Source organism: Eumetopias jubatus, unplaced genomic scaffold (genome assembly GCF_037043125.1).
Source record: "Eumetopias jubatus isolate StellerSeaLion01/CBP00866 unplaced genomic scaffold, mEumJub1_p1.0 scaffold_10, whole genome shotgun sequence".
NCBI lineage: Eukaryota > Metazoa > Chordata > Mammalia > Carnivora > Otariidae > Eumetopias > Eumetopias jubatus.
The window spans coordinates 3,599,503-3,622,655 of NW_028274816.1; the positions used below are offsets into that span (position 1 = coordinate 3,599,503).

General features: G+C 38.6%; 2 protein-coding genes across 2 annotated transcripts in view; one reads left to right on the plus strand and one right to left on the minus strand.

The window, feature by feature from the left end:
- Window positions 1-10,890, minus strand: part of VPS35 (VPS35 retromer complex component) — a 32,146-nt gene extending 21,256 nt beyond the window's left edge. Inside the window, exons 1-5 of the mRNA XM_028091240.2 lie at window positions 10,801-10,890; window positions 4,155-4,253; window positions 2,823-2,919; window positions 1,660-1,783; window positions 909-1,091 (exon numbers count right to left, since the gene is read on the minus strand). Of these exons, the coding sequence (XP_027947041.1) occupies window positions 909-1,091; window positions 1,660-1,783; window positions 2,823-2,919; window positions 4,155-4,253; window positions 10,801-10,803 (506 nt within the window). The 5' untranslated portion in view covers window positions 10,804-10,890. The remainder of the gene's footprint in view (window positions 1-908; window positions 1,092-1,659; window positions 1,784-2,822; window positions 2,920-4,154; window positions 4,254-10,800) is intronic.
- A 93-nt stretch (window positions 10,891-10,983) lies between these two features.
- On the plus strand, window positions 10,984-17,956 carry ORC6 (origin recognition complex subunit 6). The gene is made up of 7 exons (XM_028091242.2): window positions 10,984-11,436; window positions 12,722-12,851; window positions 14,055-14,218; window positions 14,438-14,527; window positions 16,116-16,228; window positions 16,705-16,773; window positions 17,387-17,956. The coding sequence occupies exons 1-7, from the start codon at window positions 11,372-11,374 to the stop codon at window positions 17,512-17,514; spliced, it is 759 nt and encodes a 252-aa protein (XP_027947043.1). The 5' UTR covers window positions 10,984-11,371; the 3' UTR covers window positions 17,515-17,956.
- Window positions 17,957-23,153: the final 5,197 nt, after the last annotated feature.

Sequence of the window (23,153 nt, forward strand, 5' to 3'; positions counted from 1 at the left end):
ACTTTATCACATGCGTGGTAAATTTTTATACTTTTTTCTCTTAAAAAGGAACTGATACAGATATACTAAAAACTACTGAGAACTGTACACCTCAGAAGTAAATGAATAAATGAACTTAAACAAGGAGTGCCTGACTGGCTCAGTCAGTAGGACATGTGACTCTTGATCTTGGGGTCCTGGGATCAAGCCCATGTTGGATGTACAAATTACTTAAAAAAACAATTTTTTTAATAAGTAAATAAACTTAAAAGGAATTAAGTTCCTCAATCTAGGAAATCTGCACATAAATAGTTCACCTAATTGGTTGCAGACCACAGCTGGCTGACCACCTACCCCTATGTGGAATTTAAGTGCAATGGACATGGATACTAGACACTAGTCACACAAGAGACAGGGCTCTCACTGAAAGGTTTTTGTTTCTTCTGTTTTGACGTTAGTATGTAATTTGTATATGAGATAATTTAAATCACTTATATCCAGGGTATCTGGCAGTCCATAAATGACAAAAACTGGTAAGACATTCAAGAAACAACACGAAAATTAGCTAGTTCATAGAATAAGTTAAGCATATGTCAGTATTTCATCACAAATATAACTTCAAAATATAATACATTTAAAAAGTCCCATCTTCGAAGAATACTTAATGTAATGGAAAAGTGCTCTCGTAAAATTACATTTAATGAAAAAAGCAGGTTCTAATAAATAATCCATAGATATAATTTTTATAAGAGTACATTTTGCATCATACCACACATGCTGAAGGAAATCTCTACATGAAATGCTACATGTACTGCCTGTGGGTGGGAGAAATATTGATATTTGTTTTTTTTCTATACACTTTTCTATACTTCTTATATATTCTACAACAAAAAAGTTTAACAACTAAATCAAAAAAGAAAATCACTTACTCTGTTGGCTCTCCTTCATCAGGCAAGATGTTTCTGGTACACTGAAGAAGATAGTTCCGAAGAAATAAACCTCTCAAGGGATGCTGCACACCACGACACATTTCTACCAAATCTTTCAAAATATCTTTCCTGGACTGAGGAAATGACTTGACATATACAACTCCAACTGTGATCAACAGGTAACTAGGGGAATTATAAGGAAACATTTGAATAATATATTCATAAATAAATAAAATACTCAAGTCAACAATTTGTCTAAACATACTCAATCCAAACATATTAAGCAAGACAGAGACCAGGTTTTTTTCTGCACAATGAAAAAATATCTAATTTAATATTTAACCACTCACTGACCCTCCCCCAATCTACACATATATTCACATACAAACTACATACACATATATTTAGACATATAAAAATACATGTGTACATATAAGTATACAAATATGTACACACATACATACATAAGTATCATTATCACCTTTAAACATACTAGTAAGAGAATGTCATATTAATTTTTCTAGTAGTCAAGACATTAAACAAAATAGTATGTCTACTTTTTCTATTTCCCAAATTCCTCAATTATCCATATAGAAAGTAAAATTAATTATACCTCAAAACTTAAAAACCCAGAATACCCACCAAAATGTTAATTTCAATTTGTTAAGAAATTAAATAACCTTAATATTGGTTTTTAAAAATCAAAGTGGAAAATGCAGATATAAAAGCCCTCAGATTCTCAATTACTTACAGCCTTGGGATAATGTTTCCAGCATACTGTACAAGTTCATAGAGATCTGCCACTTTTCTTCCTTTAGCAAATTCATCTGTCAGGTAGACTTCCAAGTAGTGTAGTTCATCAGAAATAGCCATATCTTTTAATTATGATTAAGGACTCAAATAAATCTAAGCCAACCTAAGGAATACTCTGGAACTTGCTGGAGTCATTAAACTATTGGGCAGATATCTTAAACGTTAGTCCTTTAAGAGAACATGTTTAAATGAACACAGAACTTCAGTTGGGCTTTCCTTATTTTAAAATAAGGGTTTTTATTCACTTATATGTAGAATTTAAGAAACAAAACAAATGAGCAAAGAGGGAAAAAAAGAGAGACAGACAAACCAGGAAAGAAAGAGACTCTTGGGCGCCTGGGTGGCTCAGTTGGTTAAGCGACTGCCTTTGGCTCAGGTCATGATCCTGGAGTCCCAGGATCGAGTCCCACATCCGGCTCCCTGCTCGGCAGGGAGTTTGCTTCTCCCTCTGACCCTATCCCCTCTGATGTGCTCTCTCTCATTCTCTCTCTCAAATAAATAAATAAAATCTTTAAAAAAAAAAAAAAAGAAAGAAAGAGACTCTTAACTACAGAGAACAAATTGATGGTTACCAGAGGGGAGGTGGGTGGGGGAATGGATTATATAGGTGATGGGGATTAAGGAGGGCTGTGATGAACACCAGGTGATTCTAATAAAAACTTAAATAAATGAAATAAAATAAAATGCTAAAAAAAACAAAATAAGAGTTTTTAAAGATGTCTGGTAAAGCAAAGCAGTAAAAATAAGAATTGTCCATCAGTCTACTAGAGGTTTTGAAATGGCAAATCTTTGAATTCATTTTCATTTCAGAGTCCTGCATGACAAAATCTAAGCATTAAAGAACCAACGGCCTAATAGCCTCAATATCCTTCATGAAGGGAATAAAAATTGAAATATAGCAACGAAGAAGTTTAAGCATAGAAAGAGGGTTTCTGATATTAAGTTTTTTCTTTTTCTCACAAAATTTACATGGGGGAGTACTATTTGGTTAAGACAAAGAAAAATAATGTAATGCCAGAAAAACTTAGTAAGAAAAAAACAAAATATGGCCTTATCAAGAAAAAAGTATGATCAAAATGGTCTTCAACATTCAAAAGATACAAAGTTCATAGTAGCTCTTTGGTGATAACATAGAAGTCCGGAGTTCACCAAGCATATTAGAAGCATGTTTCAGAGCATCCATAAGCTTGTTTTTGTCCTACAGAAATACCAAGCGAATTGATGGGAATGTTTAATTTAAATAAACATTTAACTTGGATTTGTTACACAGTATATAGCACTTAAATTATTTTAATCACATAACAATCAGGTTTAGTTTCATCTTGCCTTCTCTCTACTGAAATAAAAAGATTCATGGTTCCTCACCTGTACTGCAAAGCTTAGCAAGTCTTATTTAACTAGGACTATAAACTTCCTGGCATAACTCTAATCTTTCCAACCCCTACTGAGTATAAAAGTAGCTCCATTAATTCACATTTATCTGCAAGCAAGAGAGCTGGCATATTAATTCTTTTAAAGTAAGCTACTATCCTGACAATGGCTCTGTCATAAAGACAGAGATGTCTGAAATGACCATCCCTTAAGTATGCTTTCCTCCTCACAATGCCCATGTGTCCCACTCAACACATATATGCAGACAATGCCTTTAAATACAGGAAACAATACTCATACTCAGAAAGAGACAGAAGCAAGCAATAATCAAGCTCCATACCCACCCATTTTCTCCATTCCAAGATATTTTTTTTTGCAAGGAAAAAATACAATACATATAAATGGTTAAAACAGCATTTAGAAATTGTGAGACACTTTACAAAGGTAAGATATCATCATCAGAGAAACTTGTAACTTGAAGTACCAGCCTATTTGGTTCCATTTCTTAAATTTTAATGCAGAGAATTTATAGTTTCTAAATAGATTACTTCCTACCCTGTCTTTTGGAATATGAAAACACAGAAATTGGTGTAAGTATAATTTTTAAGCCGATTGCTGCAAAAAATATATATCTATTCAGGATGGAAACAAAAGACTTGTTCAAGATAGAAAAAAGATGAATAATCCAAAATGAAAGCATTTAAATACACTCGTTCAACAAATATTTATTAAGCACCCATTATATGTCAAGTACTCCTCAGGTTTGAGGTAAGAACCAGTGAGACTAGTAACTAAGGTCAGATATTGGTATGGTGATAGAAGGTAGGGTCTCTTGTCCTCGGGAAGCTTCCATTCTGATAGGGAAGACAATCCCAAATCATAAATGTAAGTGCAAGTAAACAGCACTCTCTGCTGGAATTGTTCCATGCAGTGCTTGAGGGAGGTGAGATGGAAGATGTATGCCAGAAGACACTGAAGATTACATTCAGCAGAAGCAGTGGTACTATACAAACTTACAAAACATACAGACTGCAATTTTGCCTCCCATACTGACATTCTTACCAGGCATCTCTTCATCTGGAATGACTGGACCTTCACAGCCTGTATGGCTTCATCCAAGAGCTTTTCCTGCTCATCCTGAGGTGACTGCTGTGTTGTAGGCTGAAAAATAAATACTTCATTAATGTCTCATTAGCACTCTCTTCTAAAAAATCTGTTATTTCTCTAGTTCTAGCCATAGCCCTTTTCCAAGGCTTTCATAAAAGCCTCATTCCAGTTCTAGATCTCAAACCCATTTATCTATTTTTGACAACTTATGATGGGTATAGTCAGACCCAAATCTCTAAAAGCCTCTTTTTCTCCTCTATACTACTTTTCATCTGCATTTTAGTCTAGTCTTAGATCAAGAAACCAGTTTTATCAAACAATGACCTTCTCAGGCAATATGTCACAAGACACCAAAGAACTTAGAAATAAAATAGCTGAAATTATTATTAGTGACTGATAGTAGAAGACCATAAAGAGTACTCTCAAGTACCTACCTTATCATTTCAAATAGAAAAATCTACAGCTATAATGGACAAAATATATCTAGATACTCTTCCCTTTGTTATCAACAAAACCCTGCTTACAAAATTAATTAGACCTACTGGTCAAACAGAATTAACCACTCCATCCTTCACGTGTATAAACACTGTGTTTACACCTCTACTGCAGTATGCATTATATTGTAATTATAAATAATGGCCATTTTGATGTCCTCGGGACCCAACACATTGCCTGACACATGTTCACTGTCGAACGAATGAGCTTGTTTTAGAATGTTTAGGCATTTAATAAAAAATGGCTAAAGAATCAACAGATGGCGGTGCCTGGGTGGCTCAATCAGTTAAGTATCTACCTTTAGTTCAGGTCATGACCTCAGGGATCGAGCCCCGCATCAGGCTCCCTGCTCAGCAGGGAGTCTGCTTCTCTCTGTCCCTCTCCCCACTCATTCTCTTTCGCTCTCAAATAAATAAATAAAATCTTAAAAAAAAATCAACAGACGAATGGCTAAGTTGTGTTATACACATATATATAAATACATATACTGGAATATTATTCAATCATAAAAAGGAACAAAGTGATATATGTGACATGAATGAAACTAAAAACATTATGCTAAGTGAAGGAAGCCAGACACAAAAGACCATGTATTGTATGAGTCCATATGAAATATCCAGAACAGGCAAATTATCCATAGAAACAGAAAGTAGACTTGTGGTTACCAGAAGAGAGAGTGGGCAAATAACTACTTAATAAGTACAGGTTTTCCTTTGGAATTGATAAAAATGTTTTGGAACTGGACAGAAATGGTGGTTGTATAACACTGCAAATGTATTAAATGCCACTGAATTGTTCACTTTAAAATGGTTAATCTTGGGGCAACTGGGTGGCTCAGACGGTTGAGCAGCCAGCTCTTGATTTCAGTTCAGGTCATGATATCAGGGTCCCAGGATCAAGCCCTGAGTTGGGCTCCATGCTCAGTGGGGAGTCTGCTTGAAGATTCTCTCTTCCCCTCTGCCCTCCCAATATTCTCTACCCCCTCTAAAATAAATAAATAAATCTTTAAAAAATAAAATAAAATGGCTAATCTTACGTTATATGAATTTCAACTTAAAAAAATGTTTAAAAGTAAAATGCCTCTTATACAATGAGATGGAAAGGAGGAAGGCAAAGACATATAAACATAAAAGTTAAGTCTGGGGCGCCTGGGTGGCTCAGTTGGTTAAACAACTGCCTTCGGCTCAGGTCATGATCCTGGAGTCCCGGGATCGAGTCCCACATCGGGCTCCCTGCTCAGCAGGGAGTCTGCTTCTGCCTCTGACCCTCTTCCCTCTCGTGCTCTCTCTCATTCTCTCTCTCTCAAATAAATAAATAAAATCTTAAAAAAAAAAAAGTTACGTCTGGTCTGTTCTATTATCTAAAACAATGAAAACAGCACTGAATTTGAGATTAACAAAAACCACATAAAACCCATTTTTTAATTAGAATCATTTACAAAAATGGAAAACTTCTTTTTGGTCTAATTTTGGAAAGAGAAAAAAATTAATAATACGAAATGCCAAGCGTCTCTTTTTTTCCTATAGCAAATCTAGTAACCTGTGCTTCCCTATGACCACGCTTCTTCACAAACATATACAAATTTCAAAGAAAAAGTTATGACTTTTAAACTAAACTTAAAGCGAACCTTAATTTATACAGCAGAACTATCAGTGTAAAATGTTGGTTTCAGAGGTAAAGACAACACCAGCATCTGAGGATTCTGACTTAATGAAATTCACTACCCATCCTGGGCTAGTCCTCTGAGAACTTCAGTGACACCAAGCTATAGTTTAGGGTTTTTTTGGCTCTTTATCTCTAGATGCAATAGATTTAACAATTATTAGAATCAATGGATTTCATTAAGTTCAGATGACCAACTTAGAGATATTGATACATCAGGAAATTTTTATAATTACTTTATTGTGGTAAAATATATATAACATATAATTTGACATTTTAACCATTTTTTAATTTTTATTTTTTTAAAGATTTTTATTTATTTGACAAAGAGAGAGGGAACACAAGCAGGGGGAGTGGGAGAGGGAGAAGCAGGCTTCCCGCCCAGCAGGGAGTCTGATGCAGGGCTCAATCCCAGGACCCTGGAATCATGACCTGAGCCGAAGGCAGACGCTTAACGACTGAGTCACCCAGGTGCCCCATTTTAACCATTTTTAAATGTGCAGTTCAGTGACATTAAGTACATTCACATTGTTGTACGGTCATCACCACCATCCATCTCCAAGTATTCTTTCATCGTTCCCAAAGGAAACTCTATACCCATAAAACAATAACCCCCCATTGTCTACTGCTACCCCAGGCAACTTTCTCTGAGTCTGTCTCTATGAGTCTGACTTCTCTAGGTACCTCATATAAGTAGAATCATACTCTTTTGTATCTGGCCATTTCAACTTAGCATAATGTCTTCAAGGTTCATCCATGTTGTAGCATTTGTCAAAATTTCCCTTTTTTTAAGGCTGAATAAAATTCCATCATATCTATATACCATATTTTGTTTATCTATTCTTCTATTGATGGGATACTTGGGTTGCTTCCACCTTTTGGCTATTGTGTATAATAACATTAATACAGCAAATAAAACTGTGGTTACAAAGAGACTACAGAGACCCTGGGTGGCTCAGTTGGTTAAGCATCTGCCTTCAGCTCAGGTCATGATCCCAGGATCCTGGGATCGAGTCCCCCCCCAACATCAGGCTCCTTGCTCAGGGGGGAGCCTACTTCTCCCTCTGCCTGCAGCTCCCCCTGCTTGTGCTCACGTGTTCTCTCTCTCTCTGGCAAATAAATAAGTAAAATCTAAAAAACAAACAAAAAAAAGAGACTACAAACAATTCTAAAAATATCTGTATAGAATCCAATAGATTCAGTGATCTATAAACAAAACTTTAGCAGAATTCTATTTTGTATCAACTGGGTTTAAAATAGAACCAAATACACTATATAGAAAATTACAGACTTATTATAAGGTAGGCTACAAATGAAGAACTAAAGCTATAATAAAGAAATGTATTTTTATCTTTTTATTTATTTGACAGAGAGAGCACAAGCAGAGGGAGAGAGAGGGAGAAGCAGGCTCCCTGCTGAGCAAGGAGCCCGCTGTGGGAGTCGATCCCAGGACCCTGGGATCATGACCCAGGCCGAAGGCAGCCGCTTAACCGACTGAGCCACCCAGGCGTCCCTAAAGAAATGTATTTTTAGATATTACTCCCAAGACAATGTAGTTATATAAATGTAGCCATTATGTGGCTATTCTAAGGGAGTGTCTTGATGTACTTCCTGGAAGTGTCACATAGAGCAAAAACAGTAAGAACTGTTACGAGCATGCTCTCAATTAACACAAGCCAGGTAATCAATGTCTCCTCACTTGTGGAAATAGTTCTCCATTTCCAAATGACTTTGTACTTAGCAGTTACATGGATGAGAGAAAAATGGAAACACTAAAGAATCAAGATCAAATTAACATTTGTAACTAGGCTCACTTTAGCTTGAGACCTAGGACAAACTCCTAAATCTATATAATTGTAAGGTTCACAGAAAGTGATCCATCATGGACAGATCACTTATAAAACTACTCTCCATTCCAACAATGTGCATTCGTTTCCTCTTCTATTAAACAGGGACAATAAGAGTACTTATATTACTATTATGAGGAGTAAATGAAATGACACAGAGCTCAGAACATGCCTAGCACTTAGTAACACTTTATAAGTATTACCATTATTATGCCCCCTCAGATATAAGCAATTATCTCCACCCATCCTAGCAACTTATTTGATCCATCTCTTCACTGATATGCTGCAGATGTAATCTAACAACACAAGGTAAATCAACTATAAAACAAAAATAACCAATCTCACAAAGACACAGAACTTAAATCAACTATAAAACAAAAATAACCAATCTCACAAAGACACAGAACTTCATCACATTTAATGAAAGTACTATTTTTAAAATTATAAGCCACAAAATTACAATTGAAGTCGGGAGCATTATGGATGATGAGGGCTTGGGAACATATAATTTGAACACTAAACTGGCTCCAACTTCATTTACCAATACATTTCCCCAGGAATTCTATGCTGGTATTCACTTCTCCCAGCTTCATCTATTGGCAACACTTTTTCTTCTCCACCTGGAGAAACTTTTTCTTTTTTAAATTTTATTTATTTATTTGAGAGAGCGAGTGAGTGGGCACACACAAGCAGGGGTAGGGGAAGAGGGAGAAGCAGACTCCCCAATGAGCAGGGAGCCCAACTCAAGAGTGCAATCCCAGGACCCCCAGATCATGACCTGAGCCAAAGGCAGATGCTTAACCAACTGAGCCACCCAGGTACCCTTCCACCTGCAGAATTTCTGCTTATCTTCCTCCCTGTATCAGTTCACATGTTACTTTCTGTAGTCTTTTTCAAGCCCCCTGCGCAGAACTTTCTCCCTCCATGACCCCACAACGCTGAGTTGACAGTGCTAATAAAGCAATCCTCAGACTGTATTACATTAAGTTCCACAAGCATATCTCCCCCTTAGACTCTTAAGCTATTTGACAGCAAGGACTATGTTTGTTTCTAGTGCCCAGCAGTCCATGACATTAGAAGGCATACAAGATGCTTGATGAATTGAATTGGATCCCAGAATTTTAGGACTGGGAAGAGCCAAAGAAGCAAAAATAAAGAAAATCTAAAAAACAAAAAAACTTTTGGATGCAAAAGTGAGACTCAAGACTGAATGACTTGTCCAAGTCATAGAAACAGGGACTGTGACAAGACTGATACCCAAGTTTCCTTTCTCAAAAATGTTCATGAGGACAAGACTGTGCGTCCTGCTCATTGCTCCAAACTGGTTCATCCAGCACAGAACTAAGATGTATAGCAGATCCTCAACTAAGTGCTTTCCATATAAAACACTGTAAATATCAATTCATAAATGCAGAGAAACAGACAAACCCTAGTTAAATTTTTACTGTCCTTGTATCACTTCCCAATAGTAAAAATTCTGAGAAATAAACAAAATCATCTTGTATGGCAATACAGCATATGAAAGTAGTACATGTCAAACATTTAATCCTACATTTAATCCTAATCCTGGCATTAACACATCTAAAGTGAAGCCTGTTTCCAGGCTTACAGATTTATAGAAACCTGTCTACATGAAGTGAATAATGAATTAAAATTGCCATACAGTACACCAACATTCAAAAACATTATTTATACACTGCAGACTATGTCAAAAGCTAATGAAATGCAAGTGACAACTTGCCTTTGTGAAAACTAGGCACATGGATTCACATTTTGAGGAAGTTCAAGTTTACAGGCCAACAGCCACACCGCGATTTGCTGCCATCACGAAGAGGCACTAACAAGAACGAAGGCCTACTTCCAGCAAATAAAATACTTGGATTTCATCAATGGGGAGACATGTAAGAGAGCCAGGGTGTCCAATGAACAAATATTAAAGGAAACAAAAAGTATCCTTTCTCTCTATCAGAATTAATGGATATCAGATAGCATGAGTCCTTCCAGGAAATTCACGTAAGCGAGTCCCTAGAATTCGCTGACAAACACCGCAGTGGAAGGGGTCTATGAGGCCGAAAAAGACCAGGGTACCATTTGGACCCTCCAGTAGGTATTTCTTGCACAAGAAAAGGGTGTGGGGCCAATAGAGCACTATCAGGCACAAAGGTGGAAACGCACGCTAGCGAGAGAGCAACCTCTGGGCGGGTCCCGACGCCACCCCGAGTCTCAGGCCCTTCGCACGCCCCCGACCCAGCCTGACTCTCAGACTCGTCCCCTCAAGGCTCGGTGGTGGCCGACTCCACTCAGAGGCGGCGGCAGGCCTTCATGGACTTCAGAGCCTACAGGCCTAACGCCCCCTCAGAAAGGCCATCCCATTCCTGGGCAACCGCCGCGATCAGGAGCCACCGCCCACCCCGATCTCGGATCAGCCCGCCTGCGGCCTTCCCCGGCCTGTCCTCATCCCGCAGGCCAAGCCCGGCTGGTCTTAGCCCTGATCGGGCTCCCGGGCACCAACTCCGCCCGCAAGGCTCCAGGGCGGAGGGAGAGCGCAGGGCTTGGGAGGAGGGTCGGCCCGGGGCCCGCCGCCCCTCAACACTCACCATGGCGACTCTCCTAAGCCTGCAGCAAGCAGCAGCACCCACCCGGCGCGGAGCCTCACGCGATCAGGTGACGCTGCGGCCTCTTCAAACCCCGCCCTCTTTAGCCCCGCCCTCAGACCCCCGCAGGCGGCTCCTCGATTGGCCCGCTTCTAGGAACTCAAGTCTCGCGTGTTTATTGGCTCTTGCCACTTATCGGTGGACTGAAGGACCTGGGTGCCAGCCAGTCTCTCCACAGTGTGTGAGAGGGTAGAAAGGTGCAGGGTAGCAGGGTATCTCTTGGTGGCAGGAAGGAGCCAGCAGGAAGTAAAGGCATCGTTTGAGGAATTTGTCAAGACGGGAGAAAAGGAAGGAAGGGGAGCCGCTGGTCCAAGTTCACCGGCCCAGGAGTGTGCAGTGGTGGTGCGCATGAGCAAAAGGAAAACTAGGCTTGATTTGTGGAGCGAGCGCGACTTCTCGTCCCAGCCAATCCAGATGCAGCAGAGGGGTGGGGCCTGGCCCTCACTGGCGGACGCGGCGTTTGCGCGCGGGTTTCGTCGCGTTGCAGCGGTTCGCGCGAGCAGTTCTCCGCGCCATGGAGTCTGGGCTGGTCCGACGTTTAGCGGCGCGCTTGGGTATCGCCGAGCCAGATGTGCTGAGGTGGGTCTGGCGGCGTACACCTCAGCGGCCTTGGACTCTCCTCAGGCGAGGCCCGCGTGTAGGGCGGCGGCGCCGAGTGAGAGGGGGACGCTGGAGCCGGGTGGCATTAGGCCCTATCTCAAGAACTTCCCAGCAGTGGGCTTATATGAACTGGCAAGACGGGGCGATTGTAGACGTCCTTGGGAACAACTGGCTCTGTGGGATGCACGGTGGTGGGACGGGGAAAGTCGATCTTTGATCGTTCCGCAGATACTTATTGAGGGTCTGTTTACAGCGGTGAACGACACAGGCGGGGTACAGACCTCCTTGGAGGTCACTGTGACGGCGAGAACTAGGAGGAAAACGAAAAGATGGTGTGCCGAATCGAGGGCGGGAGGAGCACAGAGCGCGCCCTGGCGGCTGCTTTTCATTAAAAATAACATCCTAGATAATATGTTAACTAGAATTTAAATAAAAATTAGAAAAAAAAATTCTTAGAAAGGCCTCGGAGGGCTGCCACTTGTGCGGAGACCCGATTGATAGAACGTGCCGGCCATGGGAAGATGTGGGAAGAGCCGTCCAAGCTGAGACAACAGCTTGTGCATAAGCCCTTTGCATAATCCAGGGTTAGAAATAAAGCTATTGTGGCTGAAGTGTGAAGAGCAAGACTAGGCCCAATGGCTTGCTGCTCAGTTAAGTGAGGGAAGGGAATGAAAGCACTTGTTGAAAGAGTTGAAGTAAGATCTCCTGAACTCCATAATCGTTTAGAACAGCCGTTTTCAAAATGTGGTTCCTGGACCAGCAACATCACTATCGTCTTGGCACTCGTTAAAAATGCAAATTCTTGGGTCCCACTTCAGGCCTACTGATCAGAAACTCTGAGGATAGGACCCAGCAATCTTTTTACACAAGCCCCAAGGTGATTGTCTTATACATTAAAGTTTGGTACCACTGATTTCAAGGAAGGGGTAAAAAGAAAGAACCCTGGTGTAACTGCCAGTGTCTCTGATAGTTCATGTTTATCCCAGGAATGGAACGATGAAAGCAGGTGTTTTTTGTTTCAAGAAATTGAAAACTTTTGCTTAAAAGTACTTGAGCACAGTGGAGTCTGAAGTCAGGGCTGGTTCTGTCTTAGAAAACATTGTCCCACAACCCCAAAGGATGTGCCTTTCATTCCCACCCCCACATAAACTTGCATAGGAGTTAGGGCCAGAATGAAATCCACCCTGCTGTATTCATTGTTTACCAAAGTGTTGAACAAACTTCTGGAAAAGAGTTTTAATGAGCATGTTGCCCTTGTAACCAGGAAAGCAGAGGAGTACTTGCGACTGTCCCAGGTGAACTGTAATGGCCTATCTGCACATACCACAGAAACCAGCAATGCAGTCATGTGCCTGGACCTTGCAGCTTCCTGTATGAAGTGCCCCTTGGACAGAGTAAGTAGGTCACATTGAATGTCTAAATAATCCTCTACAACATTGAAACTTAATTGTACATTTTAATTTCTGGTTGGACTAGACTCAAAACTCTTGTGTTTTAGAATTTTCCTGGCTATTGTCATCTATGATTATTCTAGATGAACTTTAAAATCATTTTTGTTGAGTTGCAGAAAACTCCCTTTACTATCTAGTTTCCCTGGCCACCTCTTTCTTTACTCAAGACCATCTTTTATGCCACTGCTAGCATCCTCCTGAAGTGCATGCTTTATAAAAGCAATGTGTGTTTTTCTTCTGGTATCACAGTGGTTGAGAGCACAAGCTAGGAGTCAGGAAGAGTTCGATGTTGAGACCAGATTTCAATACCACCAGTTACTAGTTCTGTGAGCTTTGTTTTCTCATTCATAAAGTGGGGATAAGAATATCCATTTCACTAGATTGTGAGGATTAAACCATATACTATATGTAACACACTTAACATTACATATCACGTAATGATACGATGGCATTAAAAACACCATTAGCTCCCAATGGGTTGGCTCCCCATTACTGTCAAATTCTCCAGCTTCTCTTGAACACTAACCTCAAGCTACACTATTTGCTTAACAGACCATTCACTTTAATGATTTACAGCTTTGTAAATGCATTTTTTTTTACCTGCATTTCTTTTCTGACAAGCTTCTATTTGTCTTACATGACTCTGCCTTGCTGTTATATCCTTTATAAAGCCTCCTTGACTCTCCCAGGCAGTGTTGCTTTCCCTCAGTTGTTGATCCTCCTGTTTCCCAGTTTCCCTCTCTCCCTTTCCCCTCCACACACTCATCCTTCCCACCTCCACTCCCACTACTTCCCTCCTTCCTTTTCCCAGTGAATTGCACATTGGCATTTTCCTTGAAAAACAGATGACCATGTATGTGTCTCCTGTGTTTTTATTCACAGCTTGGCTGTAGTAACACTTGTTTTTTAAATTATCTGTGCTTATGCATGACTGTCTAGTGTGAGCCCCTTGAGAACAGTGCTCAACTCTGCCTGACATGATTACTGACTTTTGACTAAATGAAGCTAAACATTTAGATAGAGCCACTTGCCACAGAATTAATTAATTTTGAAAGGTTGACTTACTAAACAAGTGTTTAAGGGCACCAATATATAGAATGATTATGATTATAATTTTTATGATTAGTGTATTTTTTTCTTTCAAAGGCTTATTTAATTAAACTTTCTGGTTTGAACAAGAAGATGTATCAGAGCTGTCTTAAATCTTTTGAGTGTTTACTGGGCCTGAAATCAAATATTGGAATAAGAGACCTAGCTGTACAGTTTAGCTGTACAGAAGCAGTGAACATGGCTTCAAAGATATTGCAAAGGTATGAAGCATAAAAAACCTTAATTGAAAATCTATACTGATACATAAAGCAGAATTATCTAATGTCCTGTTTTCAGTCTTAAAAAATAACTAATATGGTAAGGTGACATAATGCATTATCTTATACATTTAAATAGCTTACAAATTCTGATTTACATTTTCAGTCTCTTTGAAATAATATTTTTTAACAAATAATTCTGCAAACACTGCTTTCCGTTAGCTATGAATCCAGTCTTCCACAAACACAGCAGTTGGATCTCGACTTATCCAGGCCACTTTTCACCACTGCTGCATTACTGTCAGCCTGCAAGTAAGTGTGCCTTTTAACCTTGAGAAAAGTCCACAATTTACAGATAGATTTCTCATTCCCAAAGAGGGCTTCTAATTACAGTTTATTTCAACTCAGAGCATGTTTTCCCATATAAATAATATTAGAAATAGTGGCCAAGTGACCAGATTCTGTTTATCCCACAATATAGCTGACAATTTGGAACCCCCATTGCCAGAAGTCTACTTGCCAAATGGCATCTGTATATATAAGCAGGGTATTCTGTTTTCAGGGTCCACCTTTTTTGGGGTTTTTTTTTTTTTTTAAGTTTTTTATTTTCTTTAGTAATCTATACACCCAACGTAAGGCTCGAACTCACAACCCCGAGATCAAGAGTCACATGCTCTTCATCTGAGCCAGCCAGGCACCCCCAGGCTCCACCTTTTTTAAGTGATGAAATCTGTCATTGAAACTGGTTTGTGATTTTTCCAGTCATATATTTTTTTAAAGTACTGACTGCAACTGTTTTTCAAATAATTTACAAAACACCAATGATAAATGTTTACATCTGGATCTTAAAATTTGGGGTTATCTTTGTGCATACCGAAATGTTACCTTGGAATTATTAATCATTGTTATTTTTTTCTAAAGTTGTCTTGTTTTATCTTGCTGGAAAATTCCTTAATAAAATAAAAGGTAGGGGTGCCTGGGAGGCTCAGAGAGTTAAGCATCTGCCTTCAGCTCAGGTCATGATTCCAGTGTCCTGGGATTGAGCCCCACATCCGGCTCCCTACTCCGCAGGGAGCCTGCTTCTCCCTCTCCCACTGCTTGCCGCTCTCCCCTGCTTGTGCTCTCTCTCTGTCAAATAAATAAAATCTCTAAAAAAGAAAATGTAGTTGGCCCTTAAAGACTGGGTTTATTACTACCCAGCCCCTAATTTTGGTTGTTTAGCTCTGTTAGCCACATACTTAGGAGCGATTAATTAGCATTCATAGAAAATGTCCCTTTGATTCAACAAAGGTATGTGTATATAGAGAGGGAGTATGGCTGCTACTGGAAGAAACAATATTGACAAGTAACCCCACTTTTGAAACCAAATTACACTGAGCAAAGAAAGGTTTGACTTGATCTATTATCCTAAATAAACAGTCTGTTTTGTATGTTTCATTAGTTGTTGTGGAGTGGTAATAAGTAGGAGGGATTTTGGGGAGGGGAAAGTGGTTTACATTCCTGTAGTATAAATGTAAGCATGATGGGTTAAAGTGAGCTGAATATTTAAAAAGGCTATGATTGTCATTCAGCAAATCAGTAACATCTGAGATTCACTAAGAATTCTTTGAGGCATGAAGCACTAGAGCTTCAAGAGAAATGTCTTCTATGCGCTCCTTTTATTACATAGCAGATCTCATGTATATTTTGACTCAGTCCAATAAACAACTAAATAAATAGCTTTAACAGACAAGTTTACATAGTTATAGCTAATAATATATGTTTGGAATAAAGGGAAAACTAAACAGTTGGGAACTCTTCATAAAGCTTGGGTGGAAAGGAAATAAGTTAATAATTTGGTTGGCCAGAGAAGATAACTATATGGGTCTTAAAAACACTAATTTGTCAAATTCTTTTGTAGGATTCTAAAGCTAAAGGTGGATAAAAATAAAATGGTAGCTACATCTGGTGTAAAAAAAGCCATATTTGATCGACTGTGTAAACAATTAGAGAAGATTGGGCAGCAGGCTGATAGTGAGTATTCATTCCATATTTCAAGAATGTGTCATTTGAAAATGTAAGCCAACTGGTAAAAGTCTTAATATTTTCACACTTGTAAAATGGCTGCTTTCTGAATTCTGTATTTAATGTAAGACCAGGTAAGTTTTTAGTGAGAAATTTTTTTGTTTTGCAAATAAAGTAGCTTAACCTTTAAAACACCTGTGACCATGTGACTCCATGCCTGAAAAAATAGATTCTCTGTTAACATGCTCCAGTGTTAAATGCCTGCCTCCATATACATAAACTAGAATAGAAAAAATAATCTTAAGTCTGACAAGAGAAACCAAGGAAGAGAAGGGTAAGATCGTTTGCCTTCTCCTTATCCTTGTATTTGGTCAGTCAAGGTGTCTAATTTTTTTTTTTTTTTTGGTGATCCAAAATAAGCCCAACTACTAAAATTGAGAATAGAAGAAAATTTAGCCCTGATGACACATGTTTTTTTCCTCAAGGAGAGGCTGGAGATTCAGCTGTTCCACCACAGAAGAAAAAGAAGACAATGGCTGAACCTCTAGCAAAGGGTAAGGCATACTAACACTGGACAAACTTTGAAATTAGTGCAATGGGATTAGGTGTACAGTGGGTTTCATGCAGTGACTAGTCCTGTGCTACTTGCCTGACAAGAGTCAAGTTTTAAATCAAGACAATCATTTGATAAGACCAGTTTTCCAAGCAGTCATTTACAGAAGTTAAGAGAAATACTATGTAAGTAAGAACACATTTAAAGCCAGACTGCTTAGGTTCAAATCCTACTTTACCACCCACTGGCTCCATAACTTTAGGAAAGTCACTTAATTTCTGTAAGCCTCAATTTCCTAATCTATAAAGTTGTGATTAATATTAGCACCCACTTCATAGAATTGTGGTGAGGGTTGAATGAGATGATGCTATTGAAGTGATTGGTACAGTGCCTTGAAGCACAGGATAAGTGCTTGATAAATGCTAACTACTTACAGGACGTTGTGGAGTGCTTGGAGTATAAGAGCAAAAAACTGATGTGTTAGCTGCTGTTTCCACTTTTCATTTCAGCATGATAGTCCCTATTTTTAATTAACTAATTAGATCCTTCAAACAAGTTTACTTATTTGTCAGTATAAGAATTTTGAAACACTTTTGAAAATTTTCTCTTAACAGAAACAGAGAAGGTAGTAGAAAGCTCACATAAACTGCAAAAAGATGAAGATCTGACACAGGATTATGAAGAATGGAAAAGGAAAATTTTGGAAAATGCTGCCAAAGCACAAAAGGCTACAACAGAGTGATTTCAGCTTCTAGACTACCTTGGGTTGCAAACCAACAGTACATCTGCCACCTCAATGAAGATGTGAGAGCTTTGGAATTTTGTTTGAACTTTTATAACAAGGATCCTAAGACTGTTGCCTGAATGGCAAAGAAGCGAGCACTGCGGTTGAGCTCTTGGCAGCAGGCTGGCTGGTGACATGGGCAACAAATTCATTAGGTCAGGCACAGTGCCTGGTTGGCATGGCCTTGGCTCCCCACAGGTATGCATTCCTACAAAATGGAATTGGAGCCATTTTGCTCTTTCGTTTTAAGCAAAAGATAGTTTCCTGTCCTATCCAGAATATAAAATTCAGGCTAAATGGAGTCTTAAGGATTTTACTTGGGTTTTTGTGTAAGTTTCTTGGTCTGACTAAATCAATATATGGTACAGCCTAAGTTAATAAATGTTATTTTTTATATGCATTCAGGTTGCCCTTGTCATCATTTTGGGGGAGTCATTGCTATGCCAAAAACTATCTACTCTAGTAGAAAAAAGCCATATGCTGAACCATACTGTTCACCAGACCACAAACTCACTCTAGAATCAGACTTTCTGGGTTTAAGACCCTGCTCAACCACTTACTACTTGTCACACCTTGAGCAAATTAATTAACTTCTTTATGCTTCATGTAAAAGTAGGACTAAATGGTGTCTACTTCATAGAATAATTTGGAGGTACGACTGAGCTGATACATGTAAAACATTTAGCACAGTACCTGTTACTTAGCAAATGTTAGAATATAGAGAGAAATTCACATATACATGTCTCACGTAATGAATTACACACTAGCAGCATATTAAAAAGTCGGACTGAGGGTTATTTTCTTTGAAATCCACATGCTGAAGAATGTAATCTTATTAAATACTCCTTATTTTAAAACTATAGGAAAGGGCCTTTGTGGAAGATAAGTTGATAGGGGCTCTGAGGCATCATGCCAGGCATGATTTTAACTAAAATTAAGAATACAAGGGCGAGCGCTGTGAATTGTGTAAGACTGTTGAATCACAGATCTGTAATTCTGAAACAAATAACACAACATATTTTAAGAAAAAAGAAAAAGAAGAAGATAGCAGGAGAGGAAGAATGAAGGGGAGTAAGTCAGAGGGGGAGATGAACCAGGAGAGATGATGGACTCTGAAAAACAAACTTGAGGGTTCTAGAGGGGAGGGGGTGGGGGGGATGGGTTAGCCTGGTGATGGGTATTAAAGAGGGCACATTCTGCATGGAGCACTGGGTGTTATGAACAAACAATGAATCATGGAACACTACACCAAAACAAATTATGTAATATATGGTGATTAACATAACAATAAAAAATTAAAAAAAAAAAAGAATACAAGGGCGCCTGGGTGGCTCAGTCGTTAAGCGTCTGCCTTCGGCTCAGGTCTTGATCCCAGAGTCCTGGGATCAAGTCCCACATTGGGCTCCCCGCTCAGCGGGGAGCCTGCTTCTCCCTCTGCCTGTCTCTCTCTCTCTCTTATGAATAAATAAATAAAATCTTTAAAAAAAATAAAAAAAATTAAGAATACATGGTCTAATTAAATATTTCCATAAAGAATGTGATAAAGAGACTACACCCAAATTTTAAAAACCTTCAGAATGGTATCAGTAATACTAGTGGTTGTATTTTGTCTGCTATAAGTAAGGCATAATACCTGCTGCATAGGCCTGGAGTGCTAAAAGAGTGATTTCTCTTCTTCCCTTGCCCTTTTTAATTCTAGATACTTAGCAGCTAAGGCGAAAGAAATACCACAATCAAATGATCCAAACAAGCTTAATATCCAGCAAGCCCTATGGTAGAGGGGAATGAACATGAGCTTTGAAAGCAATTACAGTGCATTTAAATTCTGACTCTGACACTTCTACCCTATGGAAATTTCAAAACTTTAAAGGGCCTCAGTTTCCTCATTTATAAAATAGAGATATTTTCTACCTTGTGAGGATTAAAGGTTATATTTCTAAAGTACGTGGCACTTAGAAGGCATTCACTAAACAGTAGCTCTTGTTATTACTTTGATCTAAAATGGATGAGTGAGTTTTCTCATTTATTTTTTAATTAAGATTTTATTTATTTAAGAGTGCAAGCGGTGGGGTGGAGGATGGCAGGGGGAGGAGCTGAGGGAGAGGGACAAGCAGACTTTGTGGATCCCTGCATGGGACCGGGTTAAATCCCACAACCCCAAGATCACGACCTGAGCTAAATCAAGAGTCAGACAACCAACTGAGCCACCCAGGTGCCCCTTTTCCTCACTTATTTTAAGAAAGTGTATAATTTTTTTATTTGGTGCCAGGATTTAGATTTCTGGCTTTGGGCCAAAGCAATCTACTCATTACCAAGTAAAATTAGGCACATTCACTTTTTTTTTTAATTGTAAAATGCACCTAACATAAAATTGGCCATCTTAACCATTTTTAAGTGTACAGTTCAGTAGTGTTAAGTACATTCATATTGTTATGCAACCAGTCTCTGGAGCTCTTTCATCTTGCATAGCTGACTGCAGCCATTAAACAACTCTCTCTACTTCCCTCCCCCAGTCCCTGGCAATTACCATACTGTTTAGGTCTGAATTTGTCTATTCTAGATAGGTACCTCATATGAGTGGAATCATATAGTATTTGTCTTTTTGTGAGTGGCTTATTTCACTTAGCATTATTCCTTGAGGTTCATTCTTGTAGCATGTGTCAGAATTCCCTTCCTTTTTAAGGCTGAATAGTAGTCCATTGTATAGATATACCACATTTTGTTTATCCATTCATCTGTAAGTGGACATTTATTTGGGTTGCTTCCACCTTTTGGCTCTTCCACCTAAATAATGCTGCTATGAACATGGGTGTACAATATCTCTTTGAGACTGAGCTTTCAATTCTTTTGGATGGATATATACTCAGAAGTGAGATTGCTGGATCATGTGCTAATGCTATTTTTAAATTTTTGAGGAAACATCATACTGTTTTCCATAGGGCCTACACTATATTATATTCCCACCAACAGTACACAAGAGTTCAATTTCTCCACATCTTTGCCAGCACTTATTTTCTGAACACTTTTTATTTTCTGGTTTTTTATTCTAATGGGTATGAGGTATCTCATTTTGGTCTTTATTTGCATTTCTGCAATGATTAATGAGCATTTTTTCATGTGCTGCTGGCCATTTGTTTATCATCTATAGAAAAATGCCTACCCAAGTCTTCTGCCCATTTTTGAATCAGGTTGTTTATTTTTTTGTTGCTGAATTGTAGGAATTCTTTATATAGTCTAGATAATAACCTCTTAGCAGATCCATGATTTGCAAATATTTTCTCCCACTTCTTAGATTGCCTTCTCACTGTTGATTCCATGCCAGTAAATAGAAGTTATGTTTGTGACTTTTTTTCCCTTTATGCCTTAAAAGCAGGTGATGGTAATTATTTTGATTATCTGAAACATAGTTATTTCTTATGTGGTTATTTCTTAAGTGGGGTGGGGGGTGGGGATTGCCTTAAAGCAATTCTTTCAACAACAATTTTCCAACACATTTCCATTCCCAGTGATGGATGCTTACTACCCAGTGAGTATGTTTCAGAACTACTGTAAAGACTTTGTGGAAACTCAGTTCTTTAACACCTCCTCATGGTGTTCATTTAACTGATTTAAAAACTTTTTATATGAAAATTTTCAAATGTGTAGAACAGTATAATGAAACCCTGTACCAATCACTCAGACCCAATAGTTAACAAAGATTTTGCCACATTTAACTGTATTCATTTTTCCTGAAGCCATTTAACCTACATTATAACCACATTGCCATTATCATAACTCACAAAATTAATACAAATTCTATGTATTATTTTTTTAAGATTTATTTATTTTAGAGAGCATGAGCGGGAGGGGCAAAGGGAGAGGGAGAGAGAATCTCAAGCAGACTCCGTGCTGAGTGTGAAGCCTGACACGGGGCTCAGTCCCAGGACCCTGAGATCATGACCTGAACAGAAACCAAAAGTCGGACACTTAACTGACTGTGCCACGCAGGTACCCCTAAAGTTCTATGTATTATTAAATATGCAACTTAACATTTTATTTCCCTGGAGGGCTCTAAAATATTCTTTTATTGTTTGCTCAAATCAAGGTCAAAACAAGGTCTACATGACATTGTGTTGCTGATTTTTGATTATAAAAGCAATACATGCTCATTGTAAAAAAAAATTAAAATTATTCAGAAAGTTATAAAGTGAAAAGTGGAATTCGCCCTCTCCCCATCACCCACACTCCATACGCTACTGTTAAGTTTCTTTCATATCCTAGAAAATTTTAATGCGTGTATAAGCATATGTCTCTCCACAAATGGGATGATGCTATATATATGTTCTATAATTTTTCTGTGATAAAAGGTGGCTCTCAGTACATCTAGATCTATGTTTAACAGCTACAAGGTATTTCCCTATATGGATGTGGCAAAATTTATTTAAATTCATACTGATAGGCATATGAGGTTGTTTTCATTCAGCCATTAGCAAGAGTGCTACAGTAAACATTTTGCATAAAACTCTGTCCACTTGTTCAAGTATTGGTGAGGGATAAATTTCTAGAAATGAAATTGCTGGGTAAAAGTGTGGGTATGACTTTTATTTAGATACAGACCCATCAAAAGTGGAAGAATTCCATTTTCCCCGCAAGCACACCAATCTAACAGGTAAAAAAAGTGGGTCCTGACTACCTTTTAGAGTTTCTCTGCTCAGCAGTTTCCAAAAACTATTCATTCAAATGGAAAATCCATTAGAAATAGTTGATGCCAACACAGTTGTAATCTAAAAATACCAGCAAAGCAGAGAACTGAAAATACCCCAAAATTTAAAGCTTTAAATGAGTTCTCTTGAATTTCAGATAAGGGAGGCTAAAATCATATTACCTCTCACTTGTGTGGGCTTGACCTAAACAAAACTCTCCTGAGGGGACTCTAGGTAAAGAATAACAGCATACAGGGCGCCTGGGTGGTTCAGTTGGTTAAGCGACTGCCTTCGGCTCAGGCCATGATCCTGGAGTCCCGGGATCGGGTCCCACATCAGGCTCCCTGCTCAGCAGGGAGTCTGCTTCTCCCTCTGACCCTCTCTCATGCTATCTCTCATTCTCTCTCTCTCTCAAATAAATAAAAATCTTTAAAAAAAAAAGAACAACAGCATACAGGGGAAAAATAAAATCTGATAGGTAAAGGATTCTCTCTGTACCTGCCCTGTCCAATGTAGAACCCACTAACCACATGTGGCTATTAAGCACGTAAAATGTGGCTAATGCAACTGTAGGACTGAATTCCTATTTTTATTTAAGTTAAATGTAAAAATGGATACCTAATTATTAGAAAACATTTGGTGTTTCAAACAACTTGAGTATGTGAGTATATTTTTCCACACTAAGTTTCATGAAATCTAAATACGAACTAAGCATGTCTGATGAAAACCTTGTATCTGAATTGAAATGTATTTTAAGTGTAAAATACATATCAGATTTTGGAGATTTGTGTGAAAAAAATATAAAATATCTCATCAATAGTTTTTATGATGATTACAAATTGAAGTGTTTTTGATCTTACGGTGTTAAATTATTAAAATTAATTTCACCAGGGTAGGAGACCTGGATTTCGTCTG